The sequence below is a fragment of the Gorilla gorilla genome, chromosome 14, assembly GCF_029281585.2.
Source record: "Gorilla gorilla gorilla isolate KB3781 chromosome 14, NHGRI_mGorGor1-v2.1_pri, whole genome shotgun sequence".
In the NCBI taxonomy this organism is placed as follows: domain Eukaryota; kingdom Metazoa; phylum Chordata; class Mammalia; order Primates; family Hominidae; genus Gorilla; species Gorilla gorilla.
The window spans coordinates 42,719,138-42,741,551 of record NC_073238.2 but is presented as its reverse complement, the minus strand read 5'-3'; the positions used below and the strand labels follow the sequence as shown (position 1 = coordinate 42,741,551).

General features: G+C 40.3%; 1 protein-coding gene across 5 annotated transcripts in view; it reads left to right on the top strand.

Annotated features, from left to right (window-relative positions):
• Nucleotides 1–22,414, top strand: part of FLT1 (fms related receptor tyrosine kinase 1) — a 194,464-nt gene that overhangs the window by 80,223 nt on the left and 91,827 nt on the right. For 4 of the 5 annotated variants that reach the window (XM_031001276.3, XM_019039817.4, XM_055359731.2 and 1 more), the window contains exons 11-12: nt 8,779–8,893; nt 17,597–17,705. In XM_031001276.3, the coding sequence (XP_030857136.1) occupies nt 8,779–8,893; nt 17,597–17,705 (224 nt within the window). Of the gene's footprint in view, nt 1–8,778; nt 8,894–15,558; nt 15,649–17,596; nt 17,706–22,414 lie in introns of those variants that run through there. The other variant, XM_004054312.4, reaches the window with a different exon arrangement.

Sequence of the window (22,414 nt, the reverse complement as noted above, 5' to 3'; positions counted from 1 at the left end):
GAACAAAATATAGTCCCTGTCCGTACATAAGTAGCTCTCGATGAAATCAGATAATAAACTGACAACTAACATTAATGATTTGTTTCCTGTGTGCCAGGCACTGTGCTAAGTGTGTTACACATTAAGTATCACTCTAATATTTGCTGATGTCAAACCAATCTTCTTTCAATTCTTTATTTAAATTATTTCCCTTATGTGTGCATTTTTAGTGCCTGTAATAAAACTAGTAAGACATGGTAGCATGGGGTTGCTTTTTTGAGTTGGCTATGCTAAGAACACATCCAATCCCAAAGAATTTGAGGTAGTTCACAAAAAGGACAATACATAACTAAGCAGCCTTGGTGAAGTCAAAAAATGTGTAAGACTAGTATGGAGTTACGGCCCACAGGCTTTACTTTCCAGTTGTCAAGAGCGAGAAGAAGTGAAACAAACATTTGCAAAATTAAGGGGCTCATAAGATACCTTTCAGAAAACTGAGATCCAAGAGAAATGATTTCTTCTCTCATACGCTGCGGGACACTAACAGTAGGCAAACTCCCTGACCACACTTCTTCCACAGTGAGTGTCAGCTCTGGTAACTAACATCCCTCAATGTTGGCCAATGACATAGCACCAAAGCAGAATTTATTAAAAGTGATTTTGTGGGCTGGTGTGATCTAAGGACAAAATTTTAGAATGATACAAGAAATCAACAAGACTGGTAAGTCCTCCAAGCAATCTTCTGTGACTACGATTCTCATAGTCAGGTTTTTGACATCCACAGTTACATAACTAGGATGTTATAAAACCATGATTTCACCTCAGGTCTGACTAGCTCTAACATCTATGTTTCTTATGCTAACCTGTGATTCCCTACCTCCACTCCCAAAAGCTTTCTGGATGTTTCAGTATTGACCACTAAATAAGAAGTAAGCTGTTCTCTTCCTTTTTGTGAGAACAAAATATAATGATAGCTTAAAATATTCTCCACTGAGTGACTGCAGCTACTATTTTAAGCCTCCTTCTTGAATGTGTTAAAGGATATTTTTTGTAGGCACTCCTAATATTTTTTTAAAGATTTCTTATTTCTCAAATCACCCTTCCTCACCAACTAGTCCTTCACTAAGAAGAAAAGTGAATGAACAAAATAGGTATCCTGTGAGGCTCCTATCTGGGTGTAGCCAAGTAAACACCCACTCTTTTAGCCTTTCAGTTACCCCAGTGCGGGGCGGTGAGGATCCCCTGGCCCTGGAAAAGACTGTGTGAAGGAGAGTGGGGAGCTGGGAGGGAGAGAGTGTCTGGCTTGGGGGGTGGAGGGCGGGGAGATTGCTGGCACTCACTCTAGAAGCCAGCAGAAGGAGCCAGGAGGAAGGAAAAGCAGAGGCTGGGAAGAAGGGCCATGTTCTGAGTGTGAATGGACCACAGGGCCCTCGAGAGCAGGAAGCAGCATGAGCCAAGACACTCACGGAAAAGCTCTTATCTAAACAGAGGTGGCCCAGGACGCTGGATCCCCTCCACCATTGTCCAGGGAGCCGACCCAAAGCCCACAACCCCCGAAACTCTTCTCCACTCCCCCTTCTCCATTGAGGCAAGAAGTAATTTTCAGTATGAGCTCCAAGGCGTCACAAGGTCTCTCAGGGTATGAGCTCCAAGGCGTCACAAGGTCTCTCACTGCACAAGAAAGTCACTCCTCCAGGATCCCCTCAGCCTGACCCTGTGACCACCCTGAAGGCCCAGGCCCTTTTCCTGGAGCAAGAGGAGCAGGAACCATTCTGTCTAAACACTCCTTTCAATGCCAGCATCCACTCTCCTATATTGTTTCATCTGTTTTAAGAGAACGTGGCCGGCCGCGGTGGCTCTGGCCTGTAATCCTGGGAGGCAGAGGTTGCAGTGAGCTGAGATCGCGCCACTGCACTCCAGCCTGGGCGACAGAGAGAGACTCCGTCTCAAAAAAAAAAAAAAAAAAAAAAAAAGAACGTGAGGGGCCTGGCATGTTGCCTCACTCCTGTAATCCCAGCACTTTGGGAGGCCGAGGCGGGTGGATCACTTGAGGTCAGGAGTTCGAGACCAGCCTGGCCAACATGGCGAAACCCGTCTCTACTAAAAATACAAAAATTAGCCAGACGTGGTGGCACGTGCCTGTAATCCCAGCCACTCTGGAGGCTGAGGCAGGAGAATCGCTTGAACCTGAGAGGCGGAGGTTGCAGTGAGCCAGGATGGTGCCACTGCACTCCAGCCTGAGGAACACAGTGAGACCCCGTCTCAAAAAAGAAAGAAAGAGAGAAAGAGAAGAAAGAAAGAAAGAAGGAAAGAAAGAAAGAAAGAAGGAAAGAAAGAAAGAAAGAAAGAAAGAAAGAAAGAAAGAAAGAGAAAGAAAGAGAAAGAGAGATAGAAAAAGAAAGAAAGAAAGAGAAGGGGGAAAGATAGTGTTTGCAGATTCTGTTAATCTGATGGCTCAGACACACAATCGCTAATGTTTTGACACGACACCCACGGTAGCAGAGGAATGTTTACATCAGGCCCTGCTACAGGATGGCCGCCATAATGGGGGCCAGCCCCGGTTGTGCCCTCTGGCAGGGTTCCAGATGGGCTTTTTTTTTCCTTCCTATTTTTTTAAAAGACATTTTACAGCTTCAATTTGCTTTTCATTACTCCTCTATCCTTTTGTTTCCTAGCTTGAAATGATTCAATATTCTTTACAAACAGATTCTAATCACAGTTAGCACGTGCAGTACAATCTCATTAAACAGATAAGCAGAGTTCACACAAGTCCTCAGATTTCATCATCCAAAAAAGAAAAAAAGAGAAGGAGATTATTATCTGTCTTGAGACTTTGTAGAACTTTCTGGACCCTCTTTGTTGCCAAATTAAATGTGCTTTCATTATACATTTATATAAACATTCATTCCCAGACAATGGCTCTGACTCAAATAGGCAGCCATTGGGTGTTGGGTACTCAAATCACCACTCACCCACACTCCTGTCCCCGGGGCACTCATTCTAGTGTTGGAGTTTGTAATAAAACAGGCCAGCTTCACCCCAGAACATGCTCACTGAGCATGCAGACAAAAATATGTTACCAAGGAGAGAAAAAAATTGTGATAAATATTGGATGGTTTTATTTTGTTGTAAGATTTTTTTTTTTTTTTGAGATGGAGTTTCACTCTTCTTGACCAGGCTGGAGTGCAATGGCATGATCTCGGCTCACTGCAAACTCCGCCTCCCAGGTTCAAGTGATTCTCCTGCCTCAGCCTCCCCAGTAGCTGGACTGCAGGCCACCACACCTAGCTAATTTTTGTATTTTTAGTAGAGACAGGGTTTCTCCATGTTGGTGAGGCTGGTCTCGAACTCCCAACCTCAGGTGATCCACCCGCCTCGGCCTCCCAAAGTGCTGGGATTTACAGGTGTGAGTCACAGCGCCTGGCCAGATTTTTTTTTAATGATAAAATGTATCAGCCAGTAGAAGGTAAAGAGTTCCTATAGTTTTACCATCAAAGCATGTTTATGACCAAAACGAACTAGAATTTATGCCAAAAATGTGACTATAAAGCAGTCTTCTGCCCCTTGCCCCTGTCCTTGTCCACCAATAGACAGGCACATCTTCTTTCTCCCTCTTAAAAACAAAAATTTAATTTTCCTGGTGTCTGACTTTGTGCTGGTTTGAATTTAGAGGCCCTCCAGGGTTTTCCTCTGTAACTGGTGACTCTGAGCCAGACTTCTCCCATGGTGGGAAAGGTCTGGGGTGGTTTCTTGGGATCAGAAGTCACCCTACGTGATGCACAGAGCTCTGGGATAGTGAAGAGTTAGGAGAGTCTGGGTTCTGATCCTAATTCTGCTCCTTTCCCTGTGAACTTGAGCAAAGCATTTGATTTTTCTGAGTCTCAGTTTCCTTATTGATAAAAGGATTTATGAAATAAGGATCATAATGCTTGCTTCATAGGGTGATTGTGAGAACTAATTGAGGCAAAATGTGTATTGCTTCTAGCCCAAGCTTTAGTAGCACATAGTAGCAGCTCACAAAACTTGTTTCCCTTCAAGCAGCCAAGAATCGGATATTGGCACAACAGAGATTTGAAATGCCAGCTTAATATCATTTATTGAAAGAGGATCCTTTTAAAAAAAAATCTGTGTGTCTTAAGACTAAGGCTGTAAAGCAGACCTTCTAGAATCAATGTGGTTATTAGACTGGCAGGAAATCATTTATGAAATGAGAATTTTATACTGGATTGCTATAGGAGTCTTGGGTACCATAACAGGCACTAAACGGATGGGCAATTTCTAGAAAGGCTAAATGAAGTGTTGAAACATCCCACCCAATTCTCCAAGAGAATCGATCATTTTCTCACAAGAGAACCACTTCAAAGAAAACACAATACTTACTATCAGTAGCTAACGCTCACCCAGCTGGGCTTTCCCTTCTGATTCCACCAGATGTGACAATCTATCCTCTAAAGGAAAGAAAGTACCAGCTCTGAGCTTTAAGTAGGGGGAGGGGAGAGGAAGGCAGGAGGAATGAAGAAAATCTAAAAATAAGAATTGTTAAAAACCAGCAATTAAGAAAAAGCACAGGTGAACACAAAGGGGTACCTTTGGGTGTGCATTGTGCATTATGCTTCGTTGAGTGTTGGATTTGTAAAGGTGAATGGAACCTGTCTTGAATTCAGGAACTGCAGGGTGACAAAGTCAGCTCTCATAGAAACTGTAATATAAACTGTAATTGCAGACTGTGCATGCACTGGTCATTCAACATATTTTAGTTGTGTAAGATGAGAGATGTTTAGCAAATTTTGGAAAGAGACTGACCATGTTATGCAAAAGTAGCTAAAAAAAAAAAAAAGCCATGGAATCCTCAACGTAGTAATGGTGTTTGTGTACTGAATATTTGAGACGTCTTTTCTTACTATGTCCAAGAAGTACTGAAGCATAATAATTTCTTGTCACATGATGGTAGTACATGGATATCGTGTTACTTATGGTGTTGGGGTCAAGTGCACAGGTTCTGAAATGATCCAGAACTGAGTACAAATTCTGCCAGCAGTCAGTACTGTCAAGACGGTAGATTTGGCCAGGAGCATTGGCTCACATCTGTAATCTCAGTACTTTGGGAGGCTGAGGCAGGCAGATTGCTTGAGCCCAGGAGTTCGAGACCAGCCTGGGCAACATGGTTAAACCCCATCTCCACTAAAAATACAAAAATTATCCTCGCATGATGGCACACACATGTAGTCCCAGCTACTCGGAAGGCTGAAGTTGGAGGGTCAGTTGAGCCCAGGAGGTCAAGGCTGTAATGAGCCAAGATTGCTCCACTGCACTCCAGCCTGGGTGACAGAAAAAAAAAAAGAAAGAAAGAAAGAAAGAAAGATCGTAGGTTTGACCTCTGTTGGCTTTGCCTTTTTCTGTGGCCCCAGACTGCCTTCATCTGTCTTTGGTCATAGAGAAGCCAAATACTTTTGAGTGTGGTGGGAAGAGGGCAAATTCATCACCGTTACAAGAAAATCAACCCAAAGCATGTAGGTCAGTAGTGTCATCTGCATATATAGAGGGTGGCAGTTTCCCATAATGTGTCAAGAGAAGAAGACTAGTAACTTAGACCAGATGGGGAGTTCCACAGATGGCTCCCACTTGGAATGTAGAAGGCTGACATATCACACATGAGGTCCTAGCTCCATGTGTTGGAAACATAATTGGCTGCTTTCTTTTAATTTATTTATATCAATCTCTAGTCCGAAATTAAGTTGTTTCAGGTCCAGAGCAATCAGCGGAGATGACATGGAGTACACTCTTAGCCCATAATTTTTTTTTTTCCTTTCAGGGGTTATAAATACCTCCCTGCCATTGTACTTGGCATGCTGTATGCAAATGGAGGTAGGAGTCCTATAGCTCATTAGGAAAGGGACGGAGGCTTGGAGCAAAGAGAGGACAGCGCCGAGCTGAGGCTGATAACAGTGGCCTTGTCCAGAATAGTGCATGGGAGCTTTCTTATCTCGCTTTGGCAGGAGGTGCTTTGGACTTCCTGTGCGAAATCAGGAGCGAACGCTGCTTTCCTCTTGTTGTTCGGCTTCCTCCCCCCTCAAGACAGTTCCCAGCACAGTGATTATCTTTGCATCTTCAAACATGGCACAATCTACTTCCTTAAGAGCTTGATGTATTCTTAAGGCTTAGGCACATTCCCCTCCCCCTAAATCTCTTTTCAAGTGCTGTTATATAGTAAGGCTTCTAAATGACATTCTATTTTTATAGCCCCAATTACAAAGAGGGAAAAATAACAGCCCCTAAATTAGAAAATAGCCACAGAATCTGTCCTTTTTATGTGGAAGAGCTGGCAATAAGTCTGGCCTATAGTTTCCATACTAGGGCTTGTGCCCTTAGTAACTGCCCTCAGAGTCATGGGTGTGGAATGGGGGAGGTGTGGGGTGTCAGAGGTCAACAGCCCCAAGTGAACTCAGATAGCAGACTGTATTTCCCTTGAGAAACACCCAGGCTTGCTTTACTCTAACATATTTATTTGCATTTCCTAAAGCCCAAGAGTATGAAATTAAGATCTTTGACTAAGGTCTCCATGATCTTTTTCCTTGCTTTGGGGGAAAAGGAATACAATCTAAAAGCTTGTCTTCCAGATACAAGAGAACTTTAGCTGTTTGATGTCACAATCCCAAGTACATATGCACATGTCTAATCTAGCTATACACATGTGTATATATGCACATTATACACACTCATACCTGTACTACGAGTGTGTGAAAGATAGCAAGTCTAACACAAGATTAACGTGGGGATGTTATAGTCTAGAAAATGGAGAATATGATAATGAAAAAATAAGGCAAAGTGACTCTCATATGATGACTTTTGAACTTCGTCATTAAGATGTTTCTAATAAAGGAGAAAGTATATAATTTCTCTTTGGCTCAGTTTACTTATCAATAAGCATTAAAATGTTCATTTATTTTACCTCATGATTATTATAAGGTTATACCTGGTAAAGACTGCAGAAATTCCTTGAGGAATGGTCACCTTTTATTCATTCTTTTTAAATTTTAAATCTTGTGATCTAACTGTAAGACAGACATCTTTAAAAACATTTGGGGAAATCTGATATACGGTTTAGGTGCAAACACCACCACGGAATTATTGCTAATCCTCTTAGGTATAAAAGTAGTGTTGTGGTTATATTGGAAAAATTTGCTCATTTTTTAGAGAGACGCACTGAAGTACATAGGGCTAAAATGACAAGATGCCTGAGATTTGCTTTAAAATACAGAAATCCTTCATTTGGCCAGGCTAGAAAAATTTTAAAATAAATAAATAAATAAAATACAGAAGGAAAAAAAGGGATAGATGAAACCAATGTGACAAAATCTTGATGACTGTGAAATCTGGGTGGCGGGTATATGGGGGTGTATCACACTATTCTCTCTACTTATCGGTGTGTTTGATAATAATAAACAATTAAAGAAAGTAGAAACTCTTAGCAAAAACAACTTCGGGTACCTTGTGCCTGTCTGCATGTGTGCAAATGTTTATGGGGCGCCGACGGCATGCTCGGGCCCTGCTTAGCTATGGGGACAGAGTGAATACGTCGATTTGTCCCCTGTCCTCCTGTAGCTGTCGGCCCAGCGGGGACTCAGAACCATTAAGTCAGCACTTAAAAGGTGGTGAGTATTCTGCAGGAGGACGTTACAGGGCCAGTACCCCTGCAGATGTGATAGTTTAACACTCTGGAGTTCCTTCTCAGCTCAAGGACCAGGGAGGAATAGTAACAGAACGTTTTTCTGATCACATTCCCTTCTGTCTTCCCCTTTTTCTCACTGACTTTAGCCTCTCATTTTCCTCTCACATAAGTCATTCCTGCTCTTGGCTGCTAAAGATGAACCACTCATTTTTTTCTGGAAATGAAGCTTGAAAATTTCACTTAGCCTATAATCCCAGCTGCAGGCTGAAGTGGCAGGATTGCTTGAACCCAGAGGTTCGAGGCTGCAGTGACCTATGATTGCACCACTGCACATTAGCCTAGGTGACAGAGTGAGACCCTGTCTCTAATAATAATAATAATAATAATAATAATAATAAAATTCCTCTTGGTTTAAAAAATCTGTAGAATCTGCCCAAGAGATGTGCAAATTAGAGACCAGCAAGCTTTCTGCTCAAAAAAATTCTAGTCCAGAAAGTCAGAATGCAAAATGGTGAAATGTTTAAAACAGAGAGAGAATTCATGGTCCTCAAAGATAAATAACATCAACACCTTTATTTTATAATGAAACACTTGAGGCCTGAGAGCTTGAACAGTTCCCCAAAACTTGAGCAGAGAGAGACTGAATTTAATAACTGTTTCATGATGTTGATTTCCATATGCACTTAATTAGCCCTGGAAAAACTTAGCCATCCAACTGCATATTCTGATTAAAAGCCAGCCTTTTATAGATATAAAATGGTATGATTTCCTTGAGTTTTTTATTCATTAACATAACTTCATTTTTTCCGTGTTTGAATGTTACTTCCACTAAAAACTAAAATCTAGATATTAAATTTTCTAATTTATGCATTTTTATTTAATATTAACATTTAGAACAAAAAGGATGTATGGTGACACACTAGTGTGGGGCTTTTTTCAAGTATCAGCCAAATATATTTGCTATTTTTAAGTTTTGAGGATGGATATAGGAAAAAATCTAAGGAAAAGAAGACTCACATAAAATTTGTGACTTTGTTATCTGAGGACTTACACCAAGTTTTCATTTCACCTGTCCCCATTGACTGAACCATGCTGTAAAGCCACATTGTGATAACTTTTTTTTTTAATAGGTGTGACTTTTGTTCCAATAATGAAGAGTCCTTTATCCTGGATGCTGACAGCAACATGGGAAACAGAATTGAGAGCATCACTCAGCGTATGGCAATAATAGAAGGAAAGAATAAGGTATTGTTTGTAAAAATGCACGCTGGGATATTTATTCCACAAATACACTCTCAGCTCCCAATTCTAGGTTTATTGGAACCAGAAGTAATTCAAATGTTCAAACAAAAATTCAGAGAGAAGAAAGACAATATCTGAGCTATGTCTTCATGGAGATACACACAGAGACTACTCAAGCTACCAGTTCCAACATAATGAGTACTCATTCCTAATGGTAGAGATGGCACTGTCCACTTGAACATCAAACTGGTCCACATTGGTGGTTCACAGTCCTGGCTGCCTATTAGAATACTCTACCAATTATTATTATATCCAAATCTCCGGAGTGCAGCCTAGGGCTCGTAAAATCTTCCCAGGTGATTCCAGCACCTAACGGGGATTGAGAATCACTGATGTACATAAAGTGGAATCCCAGTAAGCAAAAGCTAGTGCAAGACTTAGAGCTAAAACTGAATGTTTCTATTTTGTGAAATATCATGTATTTCCCTCTGTCTGCAAGAGCAAAGCCTGAGTTGAGGGGGATATGCAAACACACACAATATATCAAGATTCCTTGACCTCATCAGCGCACTATTCATTTTATACTCCCCTAACCCCCACTGAACCTTGGCAATAGCTAACAAGCCTGTCAGCTAGGCAAGTCTCAGTGGATCTCAGACCTAGTGGCTTTTTCCTGTTGAATTAGTAAAGAATACACTTAAAGATCTGCTATTGTCTGGCACAGGGATAGTGATTCTTTTCTTTTCTTTTTTTTTTTTTTGAGATGGAGTCTCACTCTGTCACCCAGGCTGGAGTGCAATGGCGTGATATCGGCTCACTGCAACCTCTGCCTCCTGGATTCAAGTGATTCTCCTGTCTCAGCCTCCCAAGTAGCTGGGATTACAGGCACCTGCCATCACACCTGGCTAATTTTTGTATTTTTAGTAGAGACAGGGTTTCACCATATTGGCCAGGTTGGTCTCAAACTCCTGACCTCAGGTGATCCACCTGCCTCGGCCTCCCAAAGTGCTGAGATTACAGGCGTGAGTCACTGCACCCAGCCATGATTCTTTTAAAAAGAAAAAACATATCAAGTATCCCCTTGCTGACATGTCTGTTTACACATACATTTCTTGATTTGGAGTAGAGACTGTTAATACAGATTCCACTGCCTGCTTGAGTGTGGGTATGCTTATGTCATCTATTCAGCCATACACTTTGCACTTGAAGATGACAAAGTAGATGGCATCGTTCCTCATGTATGATTTAACAATAACAACAAATAACATCTATAATTTTCATTATATGAAACTTTTTGACATATGCTAATGTCACCATCATTCTTTGGCAGATGAGAGTGGTTATCTCCATTTTAAAGATAAAACAGGGATGATAAGACGATTAACCCAAAGACAGCTTAAAAGTGTAAATGAGAGACTCAAACCAAAGTCTTTCCTTTGCAAAACCTAATGCCCTTATAGCCAAGTAAGCCACTGTAGAAATTAGTCAGAGTGGCAATAGCTTATATGATAACACCAATAGTCTCTTATTAAACACTTAGGAAGTTTTTATAACTATAGCAGTAGCTGTAGGCGGTTTACAACTTTTTTTCTCTAACAGAAATAAGCAGTACTTTAAAACATTCCATGATGTATAGCTATTGATAAGAGAGCAGTTTAATGAAATACTTAGAGGAAGTTATATAAACTTGAAAGTTTAATTTGTTCTTTCTTTCTTTTTTTTTTTTTTTGAGACAAAGAGTCTCACTCTGTTGCTCAGGCTGGAGTGCAGTGGCCCAATCTCAGCTCACGGCAACCTCTGCCTCTCGGGTTCAAGCGATTCTTTGTGCCTCAGCCTCCCAAGTAGCTGGGATTACAGGCACACGCCATCATGCCTGGCTAAGTTTTGTATTTCTAGTAGAGACGGAGTTTCACCATGTTGGCCAGGCTGATCTAGAACTCCTGACCTCGTGATCCGCCTGCCTTGGCCCCCAAAGTTCTGGGATTACAGGCGTGAGCCACCACACCAGGTCTTCAGATATTTTTAATAAGGAAACTACCTCAGTTTATTAGCAGTGAACAGCAAATTAGTTGTCACAAAGTACTAGAAAAATGTCAAGATGCCATTCATTGGTTGTGTCAATTCATTTTGCTTTTTCCTGACCATGTCAGGAGGATGTACTGTTAACTGCTGGATATTAACACAAGAATTTATAAGCTTAATTTCAGTGGTAACTTCTAGTGCTATTTTGGTATCCTATCCACAAAAATATACAATAGGAAATGAAATGAAAAATGAGAAAGGTAGGTGAAGTTTCTGGCTAACCCAAACCATGAAGTGGCAACTTGACTCCATATATAATGTAAAAACCTATAAAAATCAGTGGAAGTGGAGTATCAAAACATGCCCATGAAAAAAGAATGTCCCTGATTTTCTCCATGAAGGTTTAAAACAAATTTATTGTCTGGTAATTTTACAGTTACGCAGAAGATTTTAAATATAGACCTCTGCACTTGTGCTACCCAACCTGCCATCAGGAGCCCTGGAGTCAAACTACGACACTTCCTCTCTGTATAACCACATACAAACCAGCTCACCTCTCTCAGCATGAGTCTTTCCTCCAAAAAAAACAGAACTAATGATACTTGCCTTAGCTAGTACTTCCTGTTACAAGGATGAAATGAAATAACATAATGAAGGCCAGACGCGGTGTCTCATGCCTGTAATCCCCACACTTTGGTAAGCCGATCACCTACCAAAGTGGCGGGCGGATCACCTGAGGTCAGGAGTTCAATACCAGCCTGGCCAATATGGCAAAACCCCGTCTCTACTAGCAGTACAAAAATTAGCCGGGCGTAGTGGTAATCCCAGCTACTCAGAAGGCTGAGGCACAAGAATCGCTTGAACCCAGGAGGTGGAGGTTGCAGTGAGCCAACATTGTGCCACTGCACTCCAGCCTGGGTGACAGAGTGAGACTCTGTCTCAAAAAGTAAATAAATAAATAACGTAACGTAACGTAAAGTAATATAACATAACATAATGAGAAAGCCCTATACAAGTACTACTTTATTAAAGTGAATATCATATGTACCCTTATGCAAGTCCCTAAACTGATTGTGATCATATACAATGAAGACTTTGTTAAACAATTGTTTGCACTGAAAAAACTTTTAATACTCACACTAAACAAAGTCTCTCTCTCTATATATATAGATACATTTTATATCTATATATATGGTACATATCCCATTAGCAGTTGTAATTGTAATATATTAGACTTTAAATAAAATTATTGAGTTCATATCTTGAATTTAGGAGAATTCAGTAATTTTACTTTTAGCATCTACTAATATATCTTTTTGTGGGTGTGAAAAAATGTATCTGTCATATGATGGTGACAAAATGGAAGTTTTGCTGTTTCTGAATTATATGCAGTGCTTTTTCCTTCACAATTAAAACTGTTTTTATTTTCTATACATTTTTAGAAAGCAAATTAAAGTCCCAGCTTAGACTGCGGTGATCCCTTTAGCCACCGTCACATGGTAGCCTGCCCAGCAATGCTACTCCACAGGTCAGTGGGGCAGCGATCACACTCACGCTGGAGCACCTTGGATTTTTTTTCTTTGTTTTGTTGTATTTTTTTGTTTAACTTAAGGAAGGGTATAGAGGACAATAAAATTTGGTTTCCTTATTGGAGAGTTTTGGCCCAGATTTGTGAAAAGTGAGTCATCAACTGGAGTTGCTAGTAGCAAATGTGCACTTTCGTATTGTCTAAGTGGTGTTGCCAAACTGTTAGGTTTGTAGATATGGAGTAGGAAGTAGAAGGAACCCCGTGTTAGAAAAAACACACAGGAAATACGTTATCACAGCATTAATTCTGTAAGGTTGGAGAATCATTACCATTTCAATGTGTTAGCAATATTTCCATTGAAATCCTTCTGAGTGTACCTTGAGAAGTGTGTCCTGTATGAGACAAATCCATGACAGGAGCAAGAATCCTAACCACAGAATTACAGCTTGTGTTTCAGTTCCCACACACACCCCGATTTTTTCTAAATCTCACGTTCTGTTTTCCCATCAGGTGGCTCAAATGTGCCACCCTGTGTTAATTTTAGATTCTTCCATGACCTTTACACATCTACTTTTATTTCTCAGTGAAACACTTGAAAGGAAGCTATATTAGAAACATCCCGAGATTAAAATCAGTGTTCCATATATAGATTTTTAAAAACGAGTGCTGGAATTAGGCTGAATGACACATCAGCCCATCCATTCTATTCCGTGAGGTTCAAACAACATTGTAGTAACGAATTACTAATGCTTAGTGAAGGGGAAGGAAGGAAGGAACATGAAAAACTCCAAACTTACAGTACTTGCTGATAGTTTTATGAGCATTCCTGGGTCATACCAAAGAGCCTAGAGAATGGGCTTGAAGGATCTGTCTCTAACATGTAAATCCTTGAGGGCCAGGCCAGGCAACTGGAAGCACCGCAAAAAGCAAAAGCAGTAAAAATGAAGAGTAGAAAGCATGAGTCCTTTAAGACTAATATAAAATTTGATAGTCTAATTTTATTTATTTATTTATTTATTTATTTATTTATTTATTTATTTATTTTGGCATGATCTCGGCTCACTGCAACCTCCGCTTCTCATGTTCAAGCGATTCTCCTGCCTCAACCTCCCAAGTAGCTGGGACTACAGGCGCCTGCCACCATGCCCAGCTAATTTTTGTATTTATAGTAGAGACAGGGTTTCGTCTTGTTAGCCAGGCTGATCTTGAACTCCTGACCTCAGGTGATCCACTCACCTCTGCCTTCCAAAGTGCTGGCATTACAGGCCTGAGCCGCCTCATCAGGCCTGATAGTCTAATTTTATTTCAGCACTTCTGCTTTTTTCTCTTCCTCAGTCCTCTTTCATTTATTTTCAATTGTGGAAAATGAAAACTAATTATAGCACTAATACAAGTAGATATCCTTCAGAATTTATTTTGGCATACCTTATAGAATAAATGATTATAATTTCAAATGCACAACTCAAATTCTTGGTTACTTTCTCTTTGAAAGTATTTAGTTGATATTGCGTGCCCCAATTGTGATGCTATTTTCGTTTTTTTCCCTTAACACCGTAGTATTTGGATATAAGCACTGAGGAACAGATTTTTTCCTTTATTCAGAAGACTCAGACATTGAAACTCACTGTCCCATGCAAAGCTGCCTTCTAGTCCAGCCAGACTACACTGATCTACAATTCGCACCTGAGCTCCTTTCTCTGGCCCTATAAAGTTTAAACTTTAATTGTCAAATAATTTTATTTTTAATGAGAAAATGTTTGAATTTATAATTTAAAAATATATCCTCTGAAAGAGAAGTACTCTAGAAATGAGATAAATTTTAATAAAACTGATCATAGGATATGTTTCACCTTATTTTTAACTTTTCTTCTTTAGTGATAACCATTGTATTTATCAAATATATTTTCAAACCACATAACATTACAGCAGTTGAAAAGCAGCTTGCAGCTTATGTAAAATGTCATCAGAGAAGCAAACTAGTATTTCTGGAAATAGTAGTAGTATTTAATTTATGTTACCCATCTCTGCTGATTAAAGGAAGTATTCTCAAGGAAAAATTCAATTCAAGGTGTAGACAGAACTTTGCCAATAGATCTGTGTTATTCAACTTAAAGAGTCTCAAGGCGAGAAGCAATTTGGTGTAGAGATTAGGAGCATAGGCACTGGAGGCAGACACACCTGAGCATAAATTCTGCCCAGGCCTGTCTGTGGTCCTTTGCATCTTTGGGTGAATCATTTAATCTCTCGGAACCTCAGTTGTCTTACCTGTAGAATAGGGTAATATACCCATCTCACAGGGTTTTAGGGAGGATTAAATGAGACAACTCCTGTAAAGTGCCTTGCATGCTGCCTGGTGCATTGTAAGGCATACATAAAGGTTCGCAGAAACAAAGAAATAATGTAAACTCCCATCAACGTTGTTTTCTGCTTCTATTTTAATAGAAGCTTTGGAGACATGATTTCTGGGGCAGGCTTGACTACGAGTAATGTGTCTTGTTTGGAAGGTGTCATTCACACAAAAGAAGAAAAATTCAATACATTTCTGTCTCCATCCTGTGACCCGGATTCATTTCACTTTGGGGCACCTCAGTTTTATTCTCTGATTATACATAAATTTGGACCTATTTGACTATTTGTTGGGGACTTGTAAAATGGCCACGGCCATTCCCAGGTTACCTACACAGGTCTTAAATGTGGCAAATGTATACATCTGAATTGATTTTCCCTTGCCACGAAACCCAGTTCTTGTTCTCAGTTGCTCTAAGTTCAATGAAATAAAAATCTTTTAAATAAAAACCCAAACATGACTCATAGATGCAGATAAATGCTGTCCATAATTTCAAACACTCCCAAGCCAACAGAAATGGGTTTTTCACTTATTTACTGAGCAACAATTAATCTGAGAATCTAAGTAAGTTTCTCCTGAGGCCCATTAGGATAAACACTTGAGAACTAACTTCATAAAAAAAACAGTGCTGGAGCTGACACCCCAGCTTAAAAAGGCTTCATCTGAGCTCCTTGTTTCTGAATTTTTTGCAAACTGCTTTGAAGGGTCTAAGCTTCCTGAGACAATGTAAGGGAGTCAGAGTCATATTTGACGATCTCTCCTGTCTTCCAGCTTCCACCAGCTAACAGTTCTTTCATGTTGCCACCTACAAGCTTCTCTTCCAACTACTTCCATTTCCTTCCATGACTCTAAACGGGTGGGTACAACAATTACAAGGAAATGGCTATTCAGAATTTTTTATGTCCCACCTCTTAAAAAGATTCATCATCAAAATAAGAAAAGGGACACCTGAGCTCTCTTTCATACTCTTTCCCATGGATTATTTGCCTTCATATGCGCTTTCCTTGCAAAAGAGAGAATAATTTTTGTAAGATCTTCACGGAGGGAAATTCTTCTCTATCACCTTAAAGAATGATAGTGTTAAGGGAGGGACTGTGTCATATTCATCTCTGTCTCTCTTACAACATCTGGGCAATGCCTTGATAATCACTCAATAAATGTCTGCTAAATTGTCTGCCACATATTGCAGACACTTTCATTACCAATAATTTCAATAATACACAGGGAGTATATGGGTAGGTGTAATTAAGCAGATCCTTCCAACAAGCAGAAGAGAAAGCACTGTGTACTACTCACTATACCACAGTGAAAATTGTAGAGAATTTGGACCAATGAATTTGCTGGCTAAAAACATTAGGAACATGTGTTTAAGTCTTCCTGATCTGTAGATTAAAGACAGAAATACCTTAATTTATTAGATGGGATAAGAGAACACAACTAAAGTGCCTAGCACATTACTTAGAAACTCAAGAAAACGTTAGGACTCTCTCCTACAGCCAAACCACTTGTAGAGTATGTCCACCACCTTGGAAAGTCAGCTGTCACATTTCAGCCTTACATTACTTTAGCCTGTAAGTCACTTGTCATTATACTTCAGCTAGGACACTCCATTAGTCTGGAAGCATTAGCACAGCCTCTGCAATTTCAAAGCCCATAACCAGTTATTTTTGTCCTAGGAGATAGGCTGCAAAGATTTATAAGTAACTGGACTAACTTTTCTTTTCCATAATTTTAAGTATGAGAAACTGGCTTTCTCATTTTTTTCATATAGATTATACACTACTTTTTAATGCAAGCTTGGGTTAAATTTAAGAATGTTTAACAATTTGTTTCGTATTGCCAATTTTTTTTCTTTGGAAGACTGCAAGTCTTTAAGTTGTCTAAAATTTTGTTTCATTACTTTTTAGACATCAGAATTTGAAAAGTGCTTTCAAGTTCATGCAATTTTGACAGCTAATGTTTCTTTAGGGACTAAGTTGTCAAATAACAGCACTAAAGTCTAGTGGAACAATATAATTGCATTAATTCATAATTTAAATTTTCATCTTCTAGATTAGGAATAGATACTTAATCTATTAAGAGAAATTAGGTAATTTACACACACACACACACACACACACACACACGGTCTCCTTCAGGACCATCCAGTGCTGCATGCCACATTATTTGAGCATAGAAAAAAAGTTTCAAGCCAGGTACAGTGGCATGTGCCTGTTGTCCCAGCTACTTGGGAGACAAAAGCGGGAAAACTGCTTGAGCCCAGAAGTTCAAGGCCAGCCTGGGCAACATAGCAAGACCCCATTTCTTAAAAAAAAAAAAAAGTTTCAGCCAAACATTCTCTTCTGTCCTTGCTCACTTAACATGCCTGTTATAGAACCAAACAGCAGAGAAGGCTCCTGCTATAACTGGCATCTATGCTCTCAGGTCACCCAAACAAAAGGGAAGGCCTCAGCCTCACCTGTTCCTCTCATTGATGTGGAACTGACCACCTCATAGCGTAGGACGTGCGGTCCCACATCTCAGCTTCAGGTCTGTAATTGTTACTCCAGCAGCACGAGATAAATAAGCCTGAAACCCTCATATGAGTCGGATGTCATAGGCCCCGGTCTCCTGAGGACCTGCTTTCCTGTTATTTTTCCATTCTTGTTGGGGCTCGGCAAGGGGAGAGCCTTCTGGTAACCACCACCTATGCAATACTCTCTTTGCAGAATGAATGGAGTAGCTGAATCATTTCAACCTCAGAAGTAGCTTGGGGTGTTCAATTAGTTATTTGTCCTGTTGCTAGCTAAAGTTTCCTTTTCTTTTGCAGACGGCTAGCACCTTGGTTGTGGCTGACTCTAGAATTTCTGGAATCTACATTTGCATAGCTTCCAATAAAGTTGGGACTGTGGGAAGAAACATAAGCTTTTATATCACAGGTAAGCCACACATCCTATAACCAGAGACAGCCTAGTGACTTCATTCTCTCTTCAGTCTTGTTTGCTTTTAGTGCATTTATAGCTTGAGTGATTTTTTTTTTAATTCCATAGAATTGTCAAACTTTGAGTGCCTTCATCCTTGCTCTCAGGAATAGAATTCTACCTCATCGGATCTCCTAAAGAGTTATTTCCCTGAATTCTCTTTTAGAGTTATTTGTGTTTGTCTCCCTCCCAGACTGTATTGTGAATTGGGAATCTTGTATGCTCGTTTTTTCATTCCCTTCAGCACCTAGCACAGGGTCTGGTACATAGCAGTTCAATACCAATCAAGGAAACCAATTATAATGCATATAATATGATGACATCGTTTTTGGTTTTGTTTTTGTTTTAACCAAAAGGTTAATTTTTTCACAACTTAGGTAATTTAGACTTTTTGGGGAATGAGGCTCTGTAGCAATCTGAAACAGAGCTTTATTAACAATAGTTAATGTGCTATTTTTTGATAGCATTTAAGAATTTTTAGCCTTAAATATGATGGTCTCTGCAAATCTTAAAAACCTCCAAGGTACACAAATGGCACTCCCTATGTCCCTCAATGGGTACAGGAAGGAAGTAAGTAGCTCAAAGTATAAAAACAATTGCCTGGCTCCACACTCCCCCAATTTCAGAGGAAACATGGGCAGTAAGCCAACTTTCTGGAAACTTCTCACTGCCCGGGGCAGGCTGTAGAAATTGCCAAAAGTTCTCCAGAAAGAAATAGACATGTCCAATTCCATGACACATATGTGTTGTCAGATCACAGGGGCCTCTGGCAAGTTAGCCAAGCCCCAGAGAAGCTGTGCCATGGGAGATATCCCTGAGTAGATTCTCATAGAACGTCAGGGCTGGCAGGGATTCTAGAGGCTATTCTGCATCGTAGCTCTTGTATTTTCCAGATGAGCAAATGGGATTTGGACTAATTAAATACAAAGGTTTGCACTGTCCTTTATATTTGGTTGGAAACAAGTTACTGTCTCAACCCATAGTCGTAGTATGTCTGATTTAGAATACAAAAGACTGAAAAATTCCTGTTTTGTTCTAACATTCAATAACTTTGTAACAGTTTAATCAGCACTGTTAAATGGTACAGTTCAACTCCACTGAGCACTTGGAGGAACATCAATGAAGTCCTGTCTTTCTAGGAACAGGGTTCTAACACCAAGGAAACAAACAAGAAATGTCAAATTACATATATCCTAGTATCAAAATTTATGTGCAGAGGTAATGTGACAGATGAGCTTGCTTTCTAAAGCCACCACTGTCCAATAGAGATATAAGCCACAAATACCATTTAAAACTTTCTAGTAACCACGTTTTTTTAAAAGTAAAATTAATTTTATTTAACCCAATATATCCAAACTATTGTGCTTTCAATATGTAATCAGTATTTTTAAAAAATATTACACTGCTTCAGTTTTTACACTTAAATCAATTTAAATAAAATCAAATAAACTGAATATGCTTCAGTTCCTCTGACACAGTAGCCACATTTCAAGTGCTCAAAAGCCACATGTGGCTCACAGGTACCATATTGGACAGTGCAGCTGTAAGCCTCTGGGAAAGAAGCAGGACCTGAACAGGAAGAGAGAAGGTGGGATTTGAATAGGTGGAGAGAAGAAAACAGACTTGCCCTGACATTTTCAGAGCCAAGACAAGAGTACCAGTGGAGGCCCACAAACCATACGTCTAACTACTGACAAGTTCTACATCAAGCAAACAAGCCATTAAATACCTTTTAGCCCCCTATGGACAAATATACTTTCATGATGACCTGAGAGGTCAGGATCAATTTAGAGCTCTGAGACTACTCAGATTCCAGAGCAGATCGTGGCAGCACCTGGCTGTGCAGAAAAACTAAATCACCCACCTCCCCTCTCCGCCCCTTCCCCTGTCCACACTGCAAGGGGCCATGCACCATGTGTGGTGTCTCCCAGCCCACACATCTAAGCTCTCCCCATGCCCCTCACAGATAGTCTCCTTTGGCCACTGCCTGGACAGACCCAAAGGTGTGAATACTGACAAGCAGTCTGATCTCAGGAGGCCAGACCTAGGGAAGAGCCAACCTAGAAGCAGATTTAAATCAGCCTTATAGGGAATTCTGAGATCCCAGGGACCTGGATCATGATATAGGAATGGAGTGACACAGGCTGTCGGTAGGCACGCTCACTTGGCCCCATAAACTCTTCACATTGTGGGAAGAGCTGCGACCAGAACAGAGCTGCGACAGGGATCCTTCTTGCCTGGGTCTGAGGGCAGTACTGGAAGAGGATGTGCTAAGAGAAGAGGGGAACATCATGCTCACTTCCTTATTAATCACTGTTCCCAGTGAAAGCCAACTGATGCCTAGCATTAGTCACAGCACCAACATCTGGCTAGCCCAGAGTCTCATCGCTGCATCATATTTCTACCCATGGTGTTGTTGCTGAAAGGGCCCAAGTTGATAAAGGTGATCTCCTGCTGAATTCAGGCAGAAATTCCCTCCTACCTCTCACCATATTGTACAATGTATAACCATGGCGGGGTGGAAACCTCTTCTAGATCCCAAGGCTTATCCATACAAAATGAGAATTCGATTCAGACATACCTGCTTGAAGCTCACAGTTCTTTTCCTCTAGAAATTCAAGAGCTTTAATCTTAAAACTGACACAAGTCCAGTCAACCAAGCCCTCATTGCCTGGAATATACTTTCCCTTAATCCTTTTCTACCAGTCCTGAAAAGTTCTGGTTTTGATTGTGATATTAGGTTAACTTGCTTACGTTCATTATTAGTTTTTAAATAATTATTATCTTTCTCTCACTCAAATCTTTGTCACTAGAGATGAGAGTAAAGACTCAGGAATGTTGTACCTCATATGTTTATTTTTTGAAAAAAATGAACATATATTTGTTCAGTGTTTATACTTGACTCAGTGAGGGTAATGCTTTAAAAGTGCCTGTCTAAAATTTTAACGCTCTTCTTATCTAGATTTGGATCTTTACTGGTCCTCATTTCAATCCTGTTGCCCCTTCTTTAAAATACAGTTACTTGGGGCCAAGCACAATGGCTCACGCCTGTCATCCCAGCACTTTGGGAGGCTGAGATGGGAAGATTGCTTGAGCACAAGAGTTTGAGACCAGCCTGGGAAACATGGCAAAATCCTGTCTCTACAAAAAATACAAAAACTAGCTAGGCCTGGTGGCACGTGCCTGTATTCCCACCTACTTGGGAGGCTGAAGTGGGAAGATCACTTGAGCCCAGGAGGTCGAGGCTGCAGTGAGCCATGATGGCACCACCACGCTCCAGCCTGAGTGACAGAGCGAGACCCTGCCTCAAAACAACAACAACAACAACAAAAACAAACACAAAAATTTTTTTGAGTTGCCTTCCAAATTGATGAAAATGGTAAACTGTGGCCATTAGAATCCTTGACCGCTTCGACTCCAAACTTTGGCACACACTTGTACATAGCATCCACTTGAAACAAGCAGAACTTCCTGGTAACCATTCACTCTCTTTTTAAATAATATTTCCACTCTTCAGTGGCAGTAGAGCCTTCTTTATTTTTACCCAACAAATGAGATCCCTGGCGTCCTTTTAAATTCCTATGCTTGTCCCTTTCATGAACTTAATGCACATGCCTGATCCAATTGAGTTGAAATATCTACCCCCAAGTATGCACCTTTATAAATAGATGACACTTTCATCTAACCCTGGGTTGAATGCCTCTTCTGAGCAAGGGTTGATTCTTCTCCATGACACCTCATAAGATGCCATGGATGTGATAATATGTTAGATGGATGAGTATTATTTGGTAATGATGATGACTGTGCTGAATTCGCCACAGATACTTAAGTGTGGGAAGATTTCTTGTTTTCACTTTGAGGGTTAGAAGGCAATTCTTTCTTGGGTCTGTTTTTGTACTCAGACTAAAAAAAAAGTCAACATGAATTAAGGAGAAAAATCCCTCTGGGATTTTTATTTATCATCTTCCATGGATCAAAAGAGAATACCAAAGGGGTGAGACTGAGAGATAGTCATTTCTAAAAGGCTGTCTGATAACATAACAAATTAGCTTCAGTGACCATGTCCCCTATATACGAAACAGGCCTCAAAACGAATTTGGTTCTTTGCTTTTCCTATGTGTGTGTTTTTGCTGTTTTGCTGGCACTCAGCATGACTATGGGTGTGTTAGCAATTACTGAGGGTGAAACAGGAACAGCACTGCCTTATCTCCCTGGTTTCCCAATGTCACTAAATGCATTTTATTTTGAGATTCCTGGTGGTGCTTGGCAAAGATAAACAAAATCTTCCATCAGGAAACCTGTGAGCTATTTCCACAGGAAGTTTCAAATCACTAAAGTAAATAGAAACTCTCTACACGATCTCAATGGTGTTACTTGGGCTCACTTGGGTTCTAACTACCAGGATGAGAGCTCATAAATGGAAAGTCTGTGGTCTTGTAAGAGTTGATTGCAACCAGTGCACAATACCTCTGCTCTACTATCTGTGTAAAAGTTGATGGCTGATGTTTTACTCCTCATGCTTGGAAAATGGCCCAAATATAAAAAGATGCTGAATTAGAGCAACTATTTCTGACACCTTATTGTTATCTTAAAAGTGACTGTCAGCTGCCCCTCCTGCATCTTCTGGCACATTCTTAGATTTTCATTTTAAAAGCAGGAAAACCTCC